This window comes from Branchiostoma belcheri, unplaced genomic scaffold (assembly GCF_001625305.1).
Source record: "Branchiostoma belcheri isolate BF01 breed outbred unplaced genomic scaffold, Haploidv18h27 scaffold52, whole genome shotgun sequence".
NCBI lineage: Eukaryota > Metazoa > Chordata > Leptocardii > Amphioxiformes > Branchiostomatidae > Branchiostoma > Branchiostoma belcheri.
In genome coordinates, this window is record NW_017804154.1 from 593,401 (window position 1) to 615,751 (window position 22,351).

The 22,351-nt window shown below is 37.7% G+C and overlaps 2 protein-coding genes across 4 annotated transcripts in view; one reads left to right on the forward strand and one right to left on the reverse strand.

The window, feature by feature from the left end:
- Window positions 1–8,563, forward strand: part of LOC109480787 (macrophage mannose receptor 1-like) — an 18,728-nt gene extending 10,165 nt beyond the window's left edge. Inside the window, exons 3-12 of the mRNA XM_019783094.1 lie at window positions 423–575; window positions 1,419–1,587; window positions 1,861–1,955; window positions 2,482–2,610; window positions 3,414–3,612; window positions 3,931–4,019; window positions 4,376–4,519; window positions 4,897–5,497; window positions 6,068–6,166; window positions 8,512–8,563. Of these exons, the coding sequence (XP_019638653.1) occupies window positions 423–575; window positions 1,419–1,587; window positions 1,861–1,955; window positions 2,482–2,610; window positions 3,414–3,612; window positions 3,931–4,019; window positions 4,376–4,519; window positions 4,897–5,201 (1,283 nt within the window). The 3' untranslated portion in view covers window positions 5,202–5,497; window positions 6,068–6,166; window positions 8,512–8,563. The remainder of the gene's footprint in view (window positions 1–422; window positions 576–1,418; window positions 1,588–1,860; window positions 1,956–2,481; window positions 2,611–3,413; window positions 3,613–3,930; window positions 4,020–4,375; window positions 4,520–4,896; window positions 5,498–6,067; window positions 6,167–8,511) is intronic.
- Window positions 1–22,351, reverse strand: part of LOC109480786 (protein EFR3 homolog B-like) — a 76,575-nt gene that overhangs the window by 22,151 nt on the left and 32,073 nt on the right. The gene's annotated exons all lie outside the window — the stretch shown is intronic.

Here is a 22,351-nt window from a genome sequence, read left to right on the forward strand (position 1 = left end):
GGAAGGCAGCTCAATAGTTTTCGTAAATACAACAATTGCTGTGGAGAGACAATAGTGAGGTGCACAAACTAGATTAATATCATTGTGTGCAATACTCTTCTTTTTTCTCTTATTCATACTTTGTTGTCTTAACCTCCATGTGCATCTTCTCTCTCTCTCTCTCTCTTACTCTTAATAATCTCTCTCCTAATTTTACTTTCATCATCAATCAATCTTTAAGTCTTTTCTTTATCTTATCCCCATGTAATAGTCAATATAATATAAAATAACATTATGTTGAAATACCACTTGTTGCCTGAAATTCAGCTTTCTTGTACATGTTCCTACTAGCAAGTAGAGATAGATGGAACTGAATCAGATACAAGGTAGAAAAGGCTGCATCTCTACATGTACATGGTCTTGATTGAAGACTTCTTCTGTAGAGATTACATCTGAGATGGACCCCGAGCAGCTGTATGAGGTACTGCAGCAGCAGCAGGACAGGATCCAGGAGCAGGAGAACATCATCACCACCCTGCAGGAACGCATCAACAGTGACATGCCCCAGGACCCAGCTTCTCTTGACCTGCCACCAGGTAAAGGCCGTCTTTCTTTAAAATAGAAGTACTGTAAATCAGTTACGTGTTTTCATGGTTACTTCTATATCGTGAATTTATCATTACTGTGAACAAATAATTCACTGACTTTCTTTCTTCTGTGCCTGCCACCGCTGCGAAGTTATAGTTCCATGAACATGTCCATTTTCCTCAGACCACGAAAGTTTGTTACCAATACTTATTGCACATTACATGGAATTAAAGCACATTTTATGCAATACCATGGGGGACATTACCACTGGTATTTTTGGCTAGGCTTAAGCCTAGCTAGGACTTTTTTTAAGTAGTGGTGTTACATTCCTACTAGATTTTCTATTGTGATCACTCCCTAGAAAGAAAAAGCATTGAATCATCAGATATGATCTTCCTAGAAACTTTGTTCCTGACCACTCCCCAACCATGCCTGGGTCGAGAGAAGCCTGGAATTTATCCTATCTATATAGTATTCTAGCTCCAGTTTGCTCCTCCAATTGTATCCAAGCAGAAGATGACTTTCCTGGACTTTTGATTTTTCAAAGTTCATTAGTATATTACTTGGCTGGTGTAAAATTAATGATGTTTAAAGGCTACTTTACTACGGTAACCTTTAAGCTAGTACTTGGCACCTTTGCTGACCAATACCCAATCATAGATGGCCTTTCAACCATGGTAAAAACTATGGAGAAGTCTGAAGGCAATGATTGACTATGACACGAACTTTACTGCCCCTGACGTTGCTATAAACACCATCACTTTAGATGACTGGATTGGAACAGTTTGTCCAGAATGTAAGGCTAAAGTAGCTTCGTTATTCCGGTGTAATGTTTCTTCCTTTCACACCAGCACGACGTTGCCCAGACAACTACACAGAGACATTCAACGGCAAGTGCTACAGGTTCTCCACAGTCAGGGAAACCTTCAACTCAGCACAAGAAATCTGTGGATATGACGGAGGACGACTGGCAACCATCGAAGAATCGGAAACCAACGACTTTATTCTGCAGAAAATCAGGTACCCCTCTGTTTCTGGTTGCAATGCAAGTAGTTGCAATAATGTCTGACTTGTTGCAAGTATCTGTCATACATGTATGAAGGGAAATATTGTCAATATCACATTTTTTTCATATTTTAAGATAATCAATCAAAATTGTACATTGTCAATCTCAATAGCTTCAGATGAGATGATCTAACAATGATGTTATGAATATCAACTATTGACCAGCATGTACAGAATTAAGAAATACACTCAGGTGTTTTGTACGTTTCATTTGGCTTGCCTATTTAGGGACGAGTTAGCATTGGACTCCGTCTGGATTGGCCTCAATGACAGGCAGGAAGAAGGAAACTATGTTTGGAGTGATGGAATGGAAGCTTCCACAGGTAAGAACGACTGCCATGGATGTCGAGGATCATAAGTCAGGGTAGATATTATAGTGATCTGGCAGATTAAGACACCCAAATCTGATCCTTTATTGGATACTATTCAATAGACATGTTAATCATGATTTATAAGTAAGACAGTGATGAAATCTTTCAACATTGATAAGAATAAAAAAAATTGCACCCACCCATATTTCAAACTAGCACGTACACATTGTATATTCTGATCCATAAAAGATAATCATCAGAGGACTACTCAAAATGTTTAAACTGTTTCTAAGCAAGACAACTTCTAGATTCATATGGAGAGCTGCACCAAACTTTAACAAAATTTTTTCATCAACAGTGAACTATAAAAATTCGCCAGCAGCTTTTAATCTATTCCTGTTACCAAACAAGCAAGATGCTGTTATTTTTTAATCCCTTTGGTGGAGTTAACAAGTAAGAAAGATGGCATTGTGAAAAAAAAATGATATTATATGGTCTCAGTGTTGTTGAATTTCTCTGCCTTTTCAAACTGTTTCAGGCTACACAGACTGGTTCCCACACCAGCCTGATAACTACCGTGGTCCTGGTGAGGACTGTGTGGAGATCAGTCCCTCTGGGTGGAACGATCGCAACTGTGCAGAAAAGTTACGCTTTGTATGTGAAAGAGGTGGGGTACTATAATTGGCAATATCTTCTCTAAATGATTTTACATTGAATATCTTCTCAATTCAGAAATTCATTTATTTAACCTTCACCATCTTCCAGAAAACAGTTGCTAGGAAAATTGAGACGACGATGACATAAAATACATAATGTACATGTGCTAAAATGCATTACACTGTATTAGCTACATGATTGTCATGTACATGTATTACTAGGTACATGACATTCTAGAACAATCGAACTTGAAAGATGACACATTCAATCAGAAGCATCAATTGCAGCATATTTCCACACTTTCAAAAAGATATTATGGATTATGTACCTGTCTAGTACATAAATTAAACGTAAAATACGCACATGACTGTGTCCACTGAACCATCATTCTGTAACAGTTTCAGTAAGTGTTCTTGGACAGACAAAAATTTAGGTCATTTTGACCCCTTGACAGACTAAACTTCAAGACATTTTCATCATGTCATCAAAACAGTAACCAAATTACTTTTGCAAAAATCATTTGCCAGTTTAATTTTTCCCTAAACCCAAAGCTGTACAGTTCCATGTGTCAAATTAGTAAAGAATTATTGAAGGTGCCACCTTCTACATATAGTATAGCTTTGCATTTAAGCAAGGGAGCTTTTCAAAAGTTGAAGTTTCTAAACTTCCGGGGGGAATACATGTACCCTTAAACTACCTACAGTACTAGTGTGTGGTGAGAGAAAGGACAGGGAAAACTAAAATTATAGAGCCCTTGATCTTGGTATGGTACACTGTATGATATGTCCAATTAACCAAGTTCCTTTTTTGCAGAGACCATACAGACTAGAAGCTGGGGAATGACCATACATAATTGTCCCAATAACTATATGAAATTCAACAAAAAGTGCTACAAGCTGTCTACAGAACATAAAAACTTCAGAGAGGCTCAGAACATTTGTGAAAAGGAAGAAGGACATCTGGCAACCATCCCTGGCAAATTCACCAATGGTTATATCCTGGGCAAAATCAGGTTAGACCCACCTGTGTTGGAGACAAAATCTGATGACTGTTTTGCATTATGTGTAGTGTGATGTATATAGTCATAGACTACTTGAGTGGAGTGAGTTCAGTACTGTGTAACACAGTAATTACTAATCAGTGGTTTTGTTTCATGCATTTGAATCCAGGCTAGTAACTAATGATACATGTTTTTCTTCAGTCTTTATCATTGCTGACTAGAGCACAATTATATAATCATCAGATTTTCATTCAATGATTATAATGTAGCCCCATGCAGCATGGAAATACATAATGACTGTAGTTCAACATAATGATGCATCATCCACAGTTTTGTTGGAGGTGGAGAGCGCCACTGGATTGGTCTGAATGACATGGAAAATGAGGGAAGATTTGTGTGGAGTGATGGCAGCACACAATGTACAGTCATGTACTTTCATTTCATTCTCGCACTAAGTATATATTATAAGCTGGCCTGAGTTAAAGAGACCAGAGACCATGTTATCATTCTAACTGTCTTACTAATATTAATATGACTGTATTACAGTACTAACTGCATCCTCATTTCAATATGATCCATCAGCCTTAGCTTGTATAAAATGTCATACAGTTTTGTTTGAAGCTTTTCAAATCTTACATGTGAACAGGGTACAGATTAACAGCAACTCTTGAATAAAATGAACCATATAATTATATTAATAATGATAATTATTGATGATTATATCATAAATACTATATACTGTAGTATGTAATGTTTGATGTGTCTGACTTTATAGCTTACAATGAATGGAAGCCTGGAGAACCTAACAATGTCCTTGAACCTCATGGAGAGGACTGTGTGCATATTGCCCGGCGCATGGGATACAAGTGGAATGATATGAGATGTGACGTCAAAGCACACTTTGTGTGTGAGAAAGAAGGTAGGAGAAAAGTACCTAACACTAGTAACAGATTAGTGGATTTCATGGCAGCAGTTGAAGTCCTGGGAAATTCTAATGTTGAAAGTATTATCATTCATTTTGCTTTGAATTATTATAATATTCATGTTGGCGATGCATGGATTGTTAATTAACCATTGTGACATATACCACAAGTCAGTGATATAGCTCAGATGATATGGTATGCAACTCACTTCCTTATGTATGTAAATTGCAGATGAGACTTCAAGTAAACTGTTACTGTATCTTAGTAAATAGCTTTAATAGCAATTTTCCCAGGAATACAGCAGGGCTTTACATGTCTAATTTCTGAATGCTCCTGAGTCTCATCTGGATTCTGTACTGGTGCACATTTACAGAAATGGTGAACCTTGAGGACACAGTCACACAGTTGGAACAAGCGCTTCAGGAAAAGGACAACACCATTCAGCAGTTGTCCCAAGAAGGGCAATACAAAGAGCAAGAGCTGCGAAACCTGACTGAAGTCAACCAACAGCTGCTGCAGCAACTGGAACTGAAGGAAGAAGAGATCCAAGAGAAAAGTAGCATCATAGACCAATGTAGCAGTCAGGTACAAGAAATGGAAGCATTGCAAGCGTCACTGCAGACCCAGCTGCATGAGCTGGCTGAGACACGCCAACATCGTTTTGGAGGAACTGCGTGAGATGGCTGCCACTCATGAAGGTCTTTTGGAGGAACTGCATCACAAGGCTGAGCTCATCAATCAACAAAACCAACAACTACTAGAGCTGCAGCCAGTGGTACAACAGCTGGAGCAGAAGGAACGTGAGCTGGAGGACATGCTGATTGAACTGGAGAGAGCCCAGGCCTATCTCCACACCAACGAACAACTCTCACAGCAACTGCAACAACAGGAAGAAGACTTGCTAAACAAGACTGACATCATTCGAGAACTTGCATGGCACCTTGTTGAACTTCTGCATGATACCCAGGCCATAGGTGAGGATCCAGGTCATGTAGTATTACATATATGTACACAGTGTATGAAATGTACAATAAACAGATCCCTTGACCTGATACTTTTAAAGTATCAGGTCAATGGATCTGTTTATGGTACATTTCATACAAACGGATTCTGATAAATTATTAAAATTCATTCTATGTAACGTTATTAAATTAATAACGTTACATAGAATTAATTCTAATAATTTATCAAACACTCCCCAATGCATATATTATCATGACTTATGTACTATGCAACATTTTGGCAGCACTTACTATGACCATGGAGGTAGAAAAACATCTCTTCTACCTCCATGCTATGACAAAAATGATGACAATACACATATAATACATGTACATAACACAATACACATGTACCTGCATGTGCTAGGAAAAATGTTTTGAATTTCTTTTTCTTTTCAGTGAAATTCATCTTCTAAGTTTTGTGTAACAAAATTGTGTTAAGTGAGTCTTGTTTTGATGTTTGCAAGATACACGTACGTAATATGGTGACCTCAGAAATCTATTTGAAAGCTCCTTAACCAGATTATCAATCAATAATCACAGACCTTCAGGCTGAACGTCAGTGGGAGGAGCAGACACTTGATATCGGCCTTCAAGACCAGCCCACGACAACTGATCAAAGCACCCCCCAACTAATCCAAGGTACAAAATGTAGATTTAGGTCTAAGATATGGGAAGTAGTCCAGAATTAAACTGGAAGTCCAGAATTAATCTGGATGATGTTTGTACCATTTGACACTGAAAAATAATGTTTTCAATCACTCTCACAAATGGTTTTGATTCAGTGGGTACATCACATAAAAGGAATGAAATACATCATATCAAAGTAAAAGACAAAGCAATAAATCAGAGCCTTGTCTTGTAGCTGACATCCACCTTCTGGGTCATTTTCAGCATGTTGGCCACTACCAAAGGGCAACAAAATTTCTTGCTTTTTTTTTTCAAAATCAGCCCAAAGTACTTACTGTGGCCTAACATTACTTTGGCAAATTTTACTTCTCAAATCAGTAACTGGAGGAAACCTTCCACAAACATAAACCTTGCCAAAACACCACAAAGTCTTGCTCTAATAGTTACTCAGAAATGGCACGACGATCTCCGCTGTGGAGAGCGTTACCCGACAGCAGATTGGAGTACTGCTGAGTGCAACCCTGATGGTAGTTACCCATGCCGCACTCCATTTTGTACCTTGACATACTATTAGACATTTGTGGGAAAAAGTGTTGGACAAGTTTTTAACAATCTACTTGCCCAATTGGACATTCAAGACTTTGGATGCACTGTGACGTACAGAATCCGAAAACATAGGTTTTTTCATTTTTTTTACTTTGGCATGAAAATTGCAGAGCCATAATGAATTAACGTAGCCGAACGTGATGTATGGATGTAATGTTCGTTTTACCATACGTGGCGTATCCCCTGGCATACCTGACTCACAAAACATGACAGTACTCAGTATGGATGCCAAAATGTGACGTTTTTTGTGTACATAACTTTCACACGGAAAAGATGCCAGAACGTGCATTGTCCTCTGTGGAAGAGCTGATCTTCCTTCCTATTTGGCTCTGTCTGTGCATGTTTACTGAAAGATTAGTGACATTTTGAATAAACTGGACAACAATAGGCAGCACTAGATACATTACATGTATCATCTGATTTAAGACATTCACTGCATGGAATAATTCACATCTCTTCTGTAGGAACCTGTGGAGGGAGGTACGACACTGCCCCGGGAACAATCCAAAGTCCAGGGTACCCTGGGAACTATCCGGACAATGCAGACTGTTCATACATCATTACAGCACCTCCTGGTCATGCAATTAACATCACCTTCCAGCATTTTGATTTGGAACAAGGATATGACTTACTGGTTCTGAGTGAGGAAGGAGGACACAGAGAGGAGTGAGTGCTGTTCTAACATACATGTACACTGCATTCACATTTGTCGAACATGATCATGTACATTTTTGGTCATTGTACAGTTTTGATGTAGAATTTTCAAGCAGGCTGTGACAGAAACAACCAACAACAATGATCAAATACCTTGGATTTCCATATCAAGACAGCTGAATTTTGCAGGACACAAGCACGACTTCTTTCCAAGAATGCCCTAAGTCTTTGATTGCACACAATTTATGTGACCAGGCACATACATGTACATTGTACTGTAACAGATTCAAACTGATAAGCTCTGACTCTCAAATGTCATCATACTGTCACAGATCGTGGATTACAGGCTACGGTAGGTCCTGTAACATACAATCATGTATCTTTTTAAAATTTTGATATAACACAGATAAAGATACATCCTCACTTCATATAATCTTATAACACAATAAATTTCATGATCATAAATACTTAATCGCTAATGGTGGTAACCCAATTATTTCTTTATCAAATACAGGTACACAGGATTTGAGTCAGAAAAGCAGTACGTGAGCATCACCAATGAGGTTCAGCTGCATTTCACCAGTGATGAGAACACAAATGAGAAAGGGTTCAGTTTGAGTTACATCTTCTCCAGTAAGTTTCCTAGAAACAACCATCATTCCAGTCTGTCATATAATTACATGTAATTATGCTCTTGATACTAAAAATACCATATGTACATGTACAACCTATCTATAAGGTTTGGACTCTTTTAGAAAGAGGTTTATGACTGCTTTGACATGTTGCATGCAATATTTCAAGAAGAAAGTGGACAGCCATATGTAGCCTAGGTCATCCTGGCATAATTCTTTACCACACACCTTAGTAAACTAACTACAATTTTTTGTTCACACAGGTTTAAACTAGCAGTGACAGACCGTGCACTGTCCTTTGTACATGTATGTGGAAGAGCTGATCTTCCTTCCCATTTGGCTCTGTCTGAGTGTGCATTTTTAAGATCAGTTTTTGGAAAAAACTAGACAAAAATAGGTAGCCCTATAATTATACATTTATCTGATTTAAGACACTGCATAGAATAATTCACATCTCTTCTGTAGGGACCTGTGGAGGGAGGTACGACACTGCCCCGGGAACAATCCAAAGTCCAGGGTACCCTGGGAACTATCCGGACAATGCAGACTGTTCTTACATCATTACAGCACCTCCTGGCTATGCAATTAACATCACCTTCCAGCATTTTGATTTGGAACAAGGATATGACTTATTGGTTCTGAGTGAGGCTGGTAGAGGACGCAGAGAGGAGTGAGTGTTGTTTTAACATTAGGCCATGTTGATTTGATTATATGGATGACATCCTCTGGGAGCCCAAAAATTGATGCGCGCGTGCGAATAAAAAAAAAGTTTTGCAAAAAAAAAGTTGTTTTCATTATGAAATGTACGCGGTCATGAAGGTTGAACAAATGGCACAGAATATGGTTTGGCGAATAATCTACTCTTCATATTCATTTCTTTACAATTTCGTCTTTTTTCGTTTGATTTTGGCATTCTACGACATTGGTATAGTTCTTGTTTATTTTTTTGTAACTTACTGTATATTTTTGCTCATTTTGCAACTGTTTTGTACGATTTACAGTATGGTTGAAAACTTTTTTTTTTTGGAAACGGCCGAAAATCCATGCGCGCGCGGATGTCATCCATATAATCAAATCAACATGGCCTTATATAGTATTACGTTGCAGTCACATTTGTTGAACATGATCATGTACATTTTTGGTCATTGTACAGTTTTGATGTAGAATTTTCAAACAGACCATGACAGAAACAACCAACAACAATGATCAAATACCTTGGCTTTCCATATCAAGACAGCTGAATTTTGCAGGACACAAGCACGACTACTTTCCAAGTCTTAATTGCACACAAGTTATGTGACCAGGCACATACATGTACTGTTACAGTAACAGAATCAAACTGTTAAGCTCTCTCAAAAAATGTCATCATACTGTCACAGATCATGGATTACAGGCTAGGTCCTGTAACATACATGTACAAAATGTATCTTTTTAAAATTTTGATATAACACAAATAAAAATATATCCTCACATCGTATAATCTTATAACACAACAAATTTTATGATCATAAATATTACTTAATTGCTAATTATGCTAAAACAATTTCTTTATTGAATACAGGTACACAGGACTTGAGCCAGTAACGCAGTATGTGAGCATCACCAATGAGGTTCAGCTGCATTTCACCAGTGATGTGAGCACCAATGAGAAAGGGTTCAGTTTGAGTTACATCTTCTCCAGTAAGTTTCCTAGAAGCAATCATCATTCCAGTCTGTCATATAATTACATGTACTCATGCTCTTGATACTGAAAATATCACATGTACAACCTATCTATAAGGTTTGGACTCTATTAGAAAGAGGTTTATAACGGCTTTGACATGTTGCATGCAATATTTTAAGTGAACATAGATTTGATGAAACTTGACAAATCACCTTGAACTTCATTTCTTAGGCCACACCAATTTAATTTCTTGGTTAATGGATTCGCCCGCTTCATTTTTTCCTGATTTGCAAAAAAAAAATTCATAATCAACTGCAAAATGCTCATATTTTGCCCTGAACAGTTGAAAACAGTCCTTTTCTTTCTAGTTGTTACAGTTATTCCATCTTTCAATGCAGTGGTATCATTAAAAGTTCAAAATTCATTTAAATTTTGAACCAGCCTGGTGTGTTGACTTCATCAACTTCATGGCTCCTATTGTACCATTTTGGGCCATAATAGATGCCCAGGCCTGTTTTTATTTATTTATTTTTTCGCCCGCCTGCTCCATTTTTTTTTCTAGAAAAATTCCAGGTACCAGGTACTGGTACATGGAATAATTCACATCTGTTCTGTAGGGACCTGTGGAGGGAGGTACGACACTGCCCCGGGAACAATCCAAAGTCCAGGGTACCCTGAAAACTATCCAGATGACGCAGACTGTTCATACATCATTACAGCACCTCCTGGTCATGCAATTACCATCACCTTCCAGCATTTTGATTTGGAAACAGGCTACGACACATTGGTTCTGAGAGAGGAAGGTAGACAACAGGAGTGAGTGTACAACAATGTAGTTCTCATACATTTGTACAGTAAGGTCACGTTTGTTGTACATGTACATGTATGGTCATTACTCTGTGAAGGAGCTATACCTCCTGCAGGAGTATTGTGGTCAGTCCATTTTTCGTGTTCACAGCTAGAAAACAGTGTTCCCTTTGTTTAATCGGCATGCAATTTTATATGTCGTCTGCATGCATGCCCGAGATGATGCACATATTTTTTATTTGTACCGTAGCCGTTTTCGTGGTCAATTTCATATTTCAGATGCACAAATAGGCGGCATATTGGACTGGTCGCGAAAACCCTGTTGTTTTAAATAGCAGTGTGTGTGTGTGTGTGTGTGTTGTTTTTCTAAAGCAGACGTAGGGTGGGTTGCTTATTAGATCCAGTTGCGTGATGCCAGTTGTTTATGTATGGGGGCTAATTTTAAATGTGTTTGCAGCTAAAAAATGTAGCTGTGTTCGTTTTATTTCTCTGTAATGGGGCATGTGGTGTGCCATTATGTACGTGATTATGATTAAGTTGTTTTCTTTTTATAGCAGTTTTCATATTTTCATAGCAGTATTCTATAATGCCGTTGAAATGTTTTCACCCGGCCGATGGAAGGCCAGTGCGATTGAACCGCTGGTCGAGCGGGTACCGTTCAAGCAGGCTGTGACAGAAACAAGCACTGACAAGGATCTAAGACCTTTCCATATCAAGGCAGCTAATTTTGCAGGACACAAGCACGACTATCAGTAGAATTTCCTCAGTCTTTTATGTAACAATGACTGATGTACAATGCAGGCACATAGTAACAGAAACTGTTAGTCAACTGGTCCTGAAATACATCTTTTTTTTTAAATTTTGACATAACAGAAATAAAACATATCCTAACTTCACATAATTTTATAACATGATAGATTATTTCTGATTGTAATCATATGTAGCTTCTAATGTTGGTAAAACAATTACTGTTTATTGAAGGTACACAGGACTTGAGCCAGTAACACAGTATGTGAGCATCACCAATGAGGTTCAGCTGCATTTCACCAGTGATGTGGATACCAATGAGGAAGGGTTCAGTTTGAGTTACATCTTCTCCAGTAAGTTTCCTAGAAGTGAGAATCATTTATAATCATAATTACAGTTTTTCATAATATTAACCTCATGCCCATGATACTACCATGTACCACTGCTTTGATATGTAATGTGCAAAGTGAACAATCATCGAGTGTGAAGCATGACAAATGATGTTGAACTTCATTTACATAACAGTAATGGAATCATAATAATTGTAGTTATTGTCACTGTTGTTTAATATTTCAGAGGACACACACACAGTCTTCATGTTGTAAATTTTACCTGTCCTCACAGCTCAAGCGGCTTCAGCCACAGCTACAACAGCAGCTACAGCCACAAATACAACTGTTACAGCTGTTACTGCTACAGCTACCTGTGAAGGACTTAATCTGGATACCTCCACCATCACCAGTCCTGGCTATCCGAACGCGTATCCCGAAAATGCAAACTGTATCTACACCATCAAAGCTCCTCCAGGTTATTCACAATCATGTATATTCACCATGATTGATAAAAAAGTATGCATTTCATAAAAACATCAAGACAGTGCATCAATAAAAAAATGCTCATGATAGTAATTGCTACTTATAGGAATTTCATATCTATTGCATTTGGAAGTAAAGTAAAGGTTAACATTATTATGCATAACCTATTAAATCAAGAGCTCATTGGCACAATTTATGAGGAATTGCGCTAAAATAGCTTTCTTTCACAAAGACAACATATAGTCATTCAATGACAATCTTGTCTATATGATCAACTGAGTTAATTCAAGCAAATTAGTGTTTTACTTGAATAATCAATAAGAAACATTTACAATGTGTCAGTCGTAAATGTTAACATCATCTGGCTAAGGTATGACAGTGTATGATTTTGATTCAATAGGTCATACTGTCAGGATCATATTTGAGGAATTCTTTCTTGAGGATGGTTATGACCACCTTGAGATAACTGACCTACCGGATGGAATCAGGAGGAGGTAAGATAACCTTGTCTTACATACATGTAACCATGTATAACTGTGACTGATATGCAAATAACCACTTCACTTCTTCATAATTAAGTCAATTCTTTATTATTCTGACAACATTTACAATTCTTTACTCTATCAATCTAGCTCATCAAATTTGAAGGCTTTGCAAACTGGTTAGTTAACAATCAACTCTTGACTATAAAAACCCAAGTTTTACATATTAAGACTATATACATTGTGATTAAAATGATTTTCAACTCAGTCAGACACAAAATCCTCATCACTGTAAGTTATTCATCAAATTTTAATGGCTAAACGGCTTGTGCCACTTCTACAGGACCTCGTTCTTCCCTCGCACCATCAGGGAATGGAACAAACTTGAGCCTGGTGTGATGTAGGCAATTACATGTTACATGTAACTGTTACATCAAATTTCTCAACTACATGTGTTTGGCATCAACAACATTGGCCTGCTGGACAGAGCTGCCAGGAAACATGGTGTGAAAATTAGCCTACAGTATACTGCATGGAAGCCAGGGACTGCTACAGGCAGCAGTACATAATCTAGGACTTATTTATTATTATAATACTAACTGCCACTATTAACTGTTTGGTTTTGAAACATATCTTACATGTATATGTTAAAAAAATTATTAATCTCCTTTCTTAGGCACACAGGAAGTGACATTCAGCAAATTCAAACAAGCAGAACAAATGAGGTGCAGTTACACTTCACAAGCGATGGAAGTGTAGGCAACAGAGGATTTCAGCTTTCCTATGAAAGCTATGATAGCGGTAATTAAACTTCTTTTTTTCTCTCATATGATTATGTCTTTACTCACCATATTATGTCCGTAAAGAGCTATGAACAAACTTCAACATAATATAAATTGCATGTTGTATAAAAGAATGTCGTACAATGTATGTGACCGGGACTTTATCTATTCCAGCTGTAGACACAACTGCAACAACAGCCACATCCACTTGCGGAGGACTCAATGAAACCAACCATATCATAACCAGTCCTGACTATCCAGCACAGTACCCCGACAACGCAAAGTGCAACTACACCATCAAAGCACCTCCAGGTCACTCATAATCATGTCTATTGACATAGTACCATTACTGTCTTATTATCATAAACTTATTACACAGGTAAGGCAAAATCGACGATATGGTCCAAATCAAATCACAGTGCTTAGCCATGATCATGACATCAGTTTATTGTCTGAAGTCAAACCACATTGTACATTGCCTTCGTGACCAACTGGACTGCATACTGATATGAAATACCACGCTGAGAACAGCGCCATGAAAATATTCACTATAGTCCAATCCAAAAGAACTGAATCATTAATTATTTAGTACTGTACATGTCTACATGTACTACTACTGTAGATTTACACATCATTCTGTACACCTTGTTACTAAAAACAATGTCAATGTCATTACTATCACAAAGATGAAAATTTAGTAGTGATAACATTGCCATGTTCTTCAATTATTTGCATTTTCATGTTTGTATTTTGCATTGCTGTTATGTTTTGGTGGAGGTGGTTAGGCTATATAATTGATTCTGACTACCCACAAGGTACAAATGTAGGGTAAGGTCCATGACCTTTGGTGGTCATGTACATGTATCAAAATTCAGGGAATGGGGAGCAGCAGACAATGAACCAGAATAGTGAGACAGTGCATAAGTGATAGTAAATGAAGGTTGGGGTTTGACATCAGAAAATGTCAACATCTAAAATCAGAAGCCCTGAAGTCATATACTGTTATCTTTATCTTAAACTGTTATTAATTAATATGAGCAGTATATATGTAGTTATACTTTTTAAATTCGATCATTTATTGGATTTCCTTCCACAGGTCACTTCATTGCAATCACATTTGAAGAGTTTCAGCTTGAATCTGATTATGACTTTCTCAACATAAGTGACTTTCCAAGTGGAACCAACCAGAAAAGGTATAATAACAGTTACAAGGTGGATTCAGTCTTAAGGAGTGTTTAACTCTACTCCTCATTCCAAAAGTTTAGTCATAATATTTACAACTCAAGGCTGAGCCAGCTGATAAATTGAATTATACCGGTAGTATTCTTTAAAACATTAAACACCCAACTAAGTACATGATGTAAGGTTGTCACAGCTTCCTATTATGAAATTACAGGTCCCCATTATCCACATTAACCCTGTATATACACATGAAATAAAAATTTTACTATCAGTTAGAAATGAAAGATTTAGATTCTTCATGTACGATACTGAATTCACAGCAAGGAGATTTCACAGGACACTTATATTACAATTATAATATATTGTTAATCTAATTTTATTAAATTACCTTTCTCAGTTACACAGGTGATGACAATGCCGGTAAAGTTTACACAAGCAAAACAAATGAGGTGCAGCTAAATTTCACATCTGACCACTCTCAAACCAACGCTGGATTCAAACTCAGCTACAGAGGATATGGTAATTTAACATCCCATTATCGTATCTAAATATCTTAATTTTAGATTGTAAGTGTATGTAGCCATGCAAGTACATAATGTATGGTGCAAGATTTTCTCATTTTATTGCTTAAAGATCAAGGATTCACTTAGGCCTTTCCAGAAAGCACAATTATCATTATGGGGTGAGACAGCAGTCCTACATGTGATCATACACGTTTTGTGTTGAGGAATACTACATGTGATCAACACGCTTTGAGTTGAGGAATAATACATTGCACATGCACATGTACGTCACTCACAATGACAATATTACATTTTCTGCTCATCATCTTTACCAGTAATATTCTTTTTATCCTGGAATCCAGACTTTTTGTTGGTCTAGAGCTCAGTCATTTCATGTTCAACCTTAACTGCAGGAAAGTCTGACCATGGAACAAGCTACGGCCTTGCTCCTGTCGACGTCCACCCCTTCTCCCTTTATTTCAAACATGTGTATCACCATTATTCGCACATCACAAGATCCTTTCTCTATCTAGCTTGAGCATCATGTAGGACCACTTCCATTGTCTATATAACAGCCACCAGTAGCATCTGAAGCTGGAGTTTCACCTCAAGTGTCAACAACACATGACAATTACACTATAATCTGCCAACATAGCTGCAAATGCATGGTGGGGAAAACATACTGCCCTTGCATGTGTATATTATGTACAATCAATCACATACCATTTGCCACTGATATTTACAAAAGATTTTCCTGATGCCCTTATTGTTATATCATATACTGTACAGTGATGTTCAAAGCTTCAGTCAAAAAGCTCATTTTATATAATTGCTTTCTCAGACTGCTATATACCCTTCTTATATTGTTACATATTGTAACAATTTTATGCGCTGGCTCCATTATAAAAAAAATTGTCCATAATGATTATTCTGTAACAAGGCATTTGTATAATGTTGAATGGATTAATTTTGTTTCATGTTCTTGTCTCATTCCTATCTGTCCTGTCTTGTTGATCTGAACACAGTACCTCCAGCATGTCCTGAGGGTTTCATCTCCCACCTTCAGAAATGCTACTGGATCTCTGACATGGAAGCCAGCTACAGTGAAGCTGAGGAACTGTGTGACGGCATCGGCGCGAAACTTGCCGTCATCAAGGATGCCGACACACAAGAATTCATTACTAACTCCATCAAGTAAAAATAAAGGGCATACTCCAATAGTTGACGTCCTGCCTGTCAATTGCCCACCCATGTGCTGTCAACCTACTGTCTCTCTGTCCACAACTCGACCACCCAAAACAATACTTCCATAACCAGAAAAATGATAATACCCATAGAAGTACAATGTACTGTTCTATGATATGTACAGTCATGTAATACTATGTAAGAACTACAATTGTAGTACATGTACACTTATCCTGTTTTGTAAAATGCTACAGAATCTTGTAAGCATGTGTTTACATTCTGAAGTTAAAATGATCCGGATTATCTACAAATGCATGCAATAGATACATACATGTACATTGTACATGTAGCTATGGTTACAGCACCACATAGCTGATTCATAAATCACAAAATGTGGTGATGGGAGCATTTTTACCCACGACCTTGTCTTGAAACTTACAGAAGCAGCTGGCAAAATCCTTCTGCAATAGATGTAGGCTACATGAGCATGTACTGGATAGGTCTTCATCAAGAGAGAGATATGGAGGGAAACTTCATCTGGAGTGATGGAAGCCCACTGTTGGGTAAGTAAATCTACAATTATGATTGTACATGTACATGTATATGGAGAAAGTGCAAAGTGCACCTTCAACATACATACAAGCATAAAGAAGTTCAACTTGTTGATTTGCTGAATGCCAGAGACTTTTTTTGTTTTTTCAGCCATAGGCCATTGGATTGGTTAGAGGGTACATGTACATATACATGTATTTAGAGAGTTTCCCAAGAGTACTTCAGAATCAAAATGCTCTTTTTTTGCACAGGTGACTAGTGGGTATTTTCACTTTCTAAAATTACTGGGTACATTATCTTTTGGACCTCCCAACACTTCAAGCATTTTTAAGGTCACTAGTACATATTTCATGCATGGTGATAAACCAACCATATTTTAATTAACATTATCAACTGAGGATATATATAGGACATTGCCACATCAAACATTTGCTAAATTATTATATTACCAATTTTCCCTTGACATTTCTACTTCAAAAAGCAACAGGTTACAGTGCTTGGGACATAGGCCAGCCTGACAGCAATTTTGGGGAGGAGGTCTGCGTCCATATTTGGCCAGATACATTTCGATTCACTTGGTGGAGTGACATCAACTGTACATCGGAGATGAATTTCATCTGTGAGAGAGGTAATGATCATTTTGTCTATTGAGCACAATACATGTAGTCTGACCAATAAACTTCACACAATGGTAGCGACAGTGAGGATGACACAACAATGGTACAAATGTAATGACAATAATGATGACAATGTGAGAGTCACTGCAATTTTGGGGACAGGTGAGACTAAAGTGCTTTTACCCAGGCCCTTCAGTTTAAATTTTGCAAGGTCTTCATAGTTCCACTGATAAATGATCTGGACACATCCAGAGAAAACACTATGGAACAATCCAGGAGCTTTTTAGCACCTGCCTACGTGCTCATTCCAAAAGTTGGCCCCTTGTTTCTCTCCATATTAAGTAGCATGGTCCCTAGCTTTATCTTCTACTGCTGTATAATAATAGAGGAGATACCTAAATTATTTGTTTTCAGAAGAGCCTTTAACAGCTCGTCGATTTCTCAATGTTGAATCATTTTCAGAAAACACTGGCCTTGAAGAGGTGGTATCTGCTGCCCCTACTACAGCTGTTACAAGCACGTGTGAAGATATCGTACTATCATTTATTCATGACCATTTGGATTACGAATATCCAACATCGGTGATCATGGCGATGTTGGAACGTTGTGAACAACTGCAGTCAGAAACCATGGCATCAGCTCACAGGCCAACTACACCTGGCAGAGGTAAGTATCTCAGACCTCTATTTCACTGACTGTATGCTTAGGAAGGAGATACTGTCGTGCATAACTATTCTACATATACATGTAGATGTTACAGATTGGATCAAAAGTTGCAATCTGTAATTCATTATAGAACACAGTGTAGCTGGACACCTGTCCATCAACTTCAATGTTGGATAAAGCAACACACCAGGCTACATCATTAATTGCAACTTTCATATGAATGCACAATTGCAAAATATACAGAGGTGCAGTTGTGGTACTCATGTACATTATTTAATGCAGGTACAACATTTTCTGCTTTAAACTGAAGGACTTGAAAAGGGGCTCCTTTAGAAAAGACAATAATTATTGAAAATACTTGTGCGTTGACATGTACATGTAGCAGTCTGTTTGTTGCTTTCCATGTTATTTACTCTAGGTGGCCCATCTCATCAGTGTCATATCACTGCTTTACAATAGAGCCCTTAAGTTTTGTATCCTGGAGTGTACAAGCCCACAATTTATCTTTTCACTAAGCTGTGCATGTGTTGAACCTTTAACCAGCAGACCCTGTCCAAGAGGAGACATCTACCATCCCCCCTGCTACAACTAACACAAACATCTGTGATGGTCTGGTGGTGTTAGCACGTCAGAATGTCCTGTCCCAGGCTGTGATCAGCCAGATGTTGGAGTACTGTCCTCAACTGCAGTCAGAAGATGTAGCAACAACTCACAGGCCAACTATACCTGGTAATGGTGATCATATGATCCTCTAACTTTGGAGCAGTTGGTAGCTCTACATAGTGCATATTACACGTCAAACATTTCTGAGAAGTTCTAGTGCCCTTTTTGGTAATGTTGTCTATGCATTGATCATGACCTCAAACAGCAATTATATATTCAACATTGCTAATGACCTACATGTACATGTACATGTATCAATGAAACACTTGATGACTAACTCTTCTGGAGTCTTTAGAAACTAGTAAATTATAAATCAGTGTTTACTTACATGCATTGTACACCCATACGTGTAGTACTGGTAGTAAGAAAGTAAAATTCAATGTATCCAATGTATATGTCTTACAACATGTATACACAGTTCATATCACGTAACATTGTAAGTAATGATGTGTAGTAATGTACTTAATACATTGTGCGTTGTTGTAAATACATTCAACTTTGCTGTAAATTGTTACGATATTGCTCTGTTGCTGTTTGTAACACTCAATTCCATTCTGAAAAAATGCACTTAACAGGATACCAACTACTTTAAATTTGTATCATGGCACATTGACTTTTCAATCGAAGGTACAAACAAAATTCACAATATAACTACATAAGATGATAGATTCTAAATGATTCATGCTGCTAAATCTTCCTGTGTTTTTCAAAATGTACCTCCAGCATGTCCCGAAGGCTTCATCTCCCACCAACAGAAATGCTACTGGATCTCTGACATGCCTGTCGACTACAGCGGAGCTGAGCAACTGTGTGACAGTCTTGGTGGGAAACTTGCCACCATCAAGGATGCTGGCACACAAGAATTCCTTGCTGACTACCTCAGGTATAGATCATTGTGTATGGTCTATCAGGGTGAAATACTTCTATTCATTCCTGGTGGTGTATGTCTCTTATAGATTTATGTTAGATTAAACATACATGTACATATACATGTAATGTATACACCATATAATCCACAATGTAACGTTACACATATAAATTGCACAGTTGGAAGAAATTTATGTGGAAGGGCAGTCTTAATCTTTGATCCTTTTAAGACTGTAACAGTTGAAGAAAAATATCAAGATAGTACGTGCAGCACTGAACAATTAGGTAAATCTTAAAGACATTAATGAAGCACTAAGAACTACTGTAAATGTAGTAGATCACTGTAATATGTGGCTTACACATGACTAATTTCATCAACATACATGCATACATGTACAACTATATATCATAGACAAGTGGAAACAAAAACGAACTCTTTTTAGCTATACAGATATGAATCTCACTTCTGAACGTCAGTATATTGAAACTGTATCCTGAAAATTGCATAATATAGGGACAACAGGGAATGCTGCGAACCGCATCAGCAGAGGACATATGAAACTTATGGCTACTGGATAGGCCTCAAGGACCATGATGATAATGGGAACTTCGTCTGGAGCGATGGGAGCCCACTGTTGGGTATGTAAATTTAATGGAACTTAAGAACAGAGAGTGCATGAGTGCATTAATCATGCATGAAGAACTATAATGAGTAATATAATAAAATCACAAACATTTCAATGATATACAGATTTTCTCTTATTTGTTCCTCGAAATTGCTACAGGTTACAACAATTGGCACCCAGGAGAGCCCTCCAACCATTTTTTGTTAGAGAACTGCGTGCACATGTATGCAAGGTTCCAGCTTAGATGGAATGATCTGTTCTGTACAAGCCGCATGGGTTGCATCTGTGAGACAGGTAAGGGAACTTTCCACAATAATTTAAGGACAGAATGCTATTCAGTTTTTATACATCTTTTCAATATACATTTTCTGATATGGGATTAACAAAGTGTAGAAGTCACAACACTCCAATCTGTCTTATACTTACTAGTAATGTTATACTTGGGCCATGATGATGATGTTCGATACAAGTGTTCTGGCCCATATGATAACTTGGGTTATCAAAGACGCTTCAACGGTTGTCACGCGGGCTTCCAATTATTAGGCTGGTACACTAATAGTCTGTTATCATTGTATATCAATGCATTTTTGCAGTACTCTTCCAACAAACCTTAATATATCTAAGCCTTTCAATTCCAAACCTTTTCAGTAAACACTGCCCAGGTGACAACACCTAGACCTACTACTGTGACTACTCCAACTGTTGAAACCAAGTGTGAAGATCTGGTGGCATATGCAGCCCAGACTCTCCAGTCACCAACTGTGATCAGCAGCATGTTGGAAGACTGTCTACAACTGCAGTCAGGTCAGTAACTGCTGAAACTAATATTGGCATCAACACGTAATACTATGTGACAACTTTACCTGGCAAAGATGTATCTTACCCCAAATCAAAAGTGGCATTGTGGTCAGGGTCATTGACTTGGAGGTTATGGGATCAAGTCCCTAGGAGGCCCCAATGTTGTGCTGTGTCATGTGTAATCAATGATAAAGATTATGTAAGCCTGGTTGCCATGTAAGGGGAAACATTATTTCAAGGCTGCCTTCTTGGCTTTTAATGGTGCATCTTAAAAATAACATTGTTTAAAAGAAGTAAGAAATCAGAAAAAAATGACAGATTCATGGATTTGTGCAATGCATGCAACCTTCCATCAAGGAACTGAGCCCTAGATCTTCAAATTTTATAACATGATAGCACTCAGAATGGCCTTGGATAGAACTGTCCATAATATACTAGTACTATGACCTTGTATAGAACTGTCCATAATTTACTATGACCTTGGATAGAACTGTCCATAATTTACTATGACCTTGGATAGAACTGTCCATAATATACTATGACCTTGGATAGAACTGGCCATAATATACTATGACCTTGGATAGAACTGGCTGGAGGAACCATTTAAGGGGGAGCAAGGGGCCAGATCCTAGCCTGAGCACGTAGGCAGGCAGGACCAGATAAATGTGTTACTGGGTATTTGCAGAAGAAGAGAGGACCCTGATATGTCCAGAGTTCTATAGCCTCTACAACCAGGCATGCTACAAGGCTTCTACAAACAGTGTCACCTATCAGGTAGCAGAGGAAGTGTGTGAGGACGACATGGCCTCTCTGGCAATGATCAAAGACCATGGAACACAACGTTTTCTGGAAAACATAACCAAGTAAGAGGGATATTTTTTTTTTAATCTGCTCTTTCTTTCAACAGCACTATGGCTGAATTAGGGCAGACGTCATCTAATAAAAGTGCCTTTATTTCTTAGACTAAGTTCTATCCTCATGAAATTTGATAAATGTAGCTGGGATTTCTTCCTTGCATTGATGCATTGGTTCTTACTTCAAAATGTTTTGTTATTAGAAAAAATACCGAAACTTGTGATTAGCCCACTCGATTGTAACACTTTATCAAAGACTTGTGCTAGCCCTTACTGTTTGAATAATTAAGATATGTTAGGTTTTATTCGACATTAGGTCTTATCCAACATTTCTTTTCATTGTTTGTTACTCTCTGTATTCAGTTTGCCATATTTAGTTTAGTTTGCCGTTCTTCTTCAAATAACTATTCACAAATGACTTAGGTCTTCCTTATTTTGTATCATACGCTATAGTATCTTGAGTTCATGCATTACAATACATATTCTTGTACGTTGA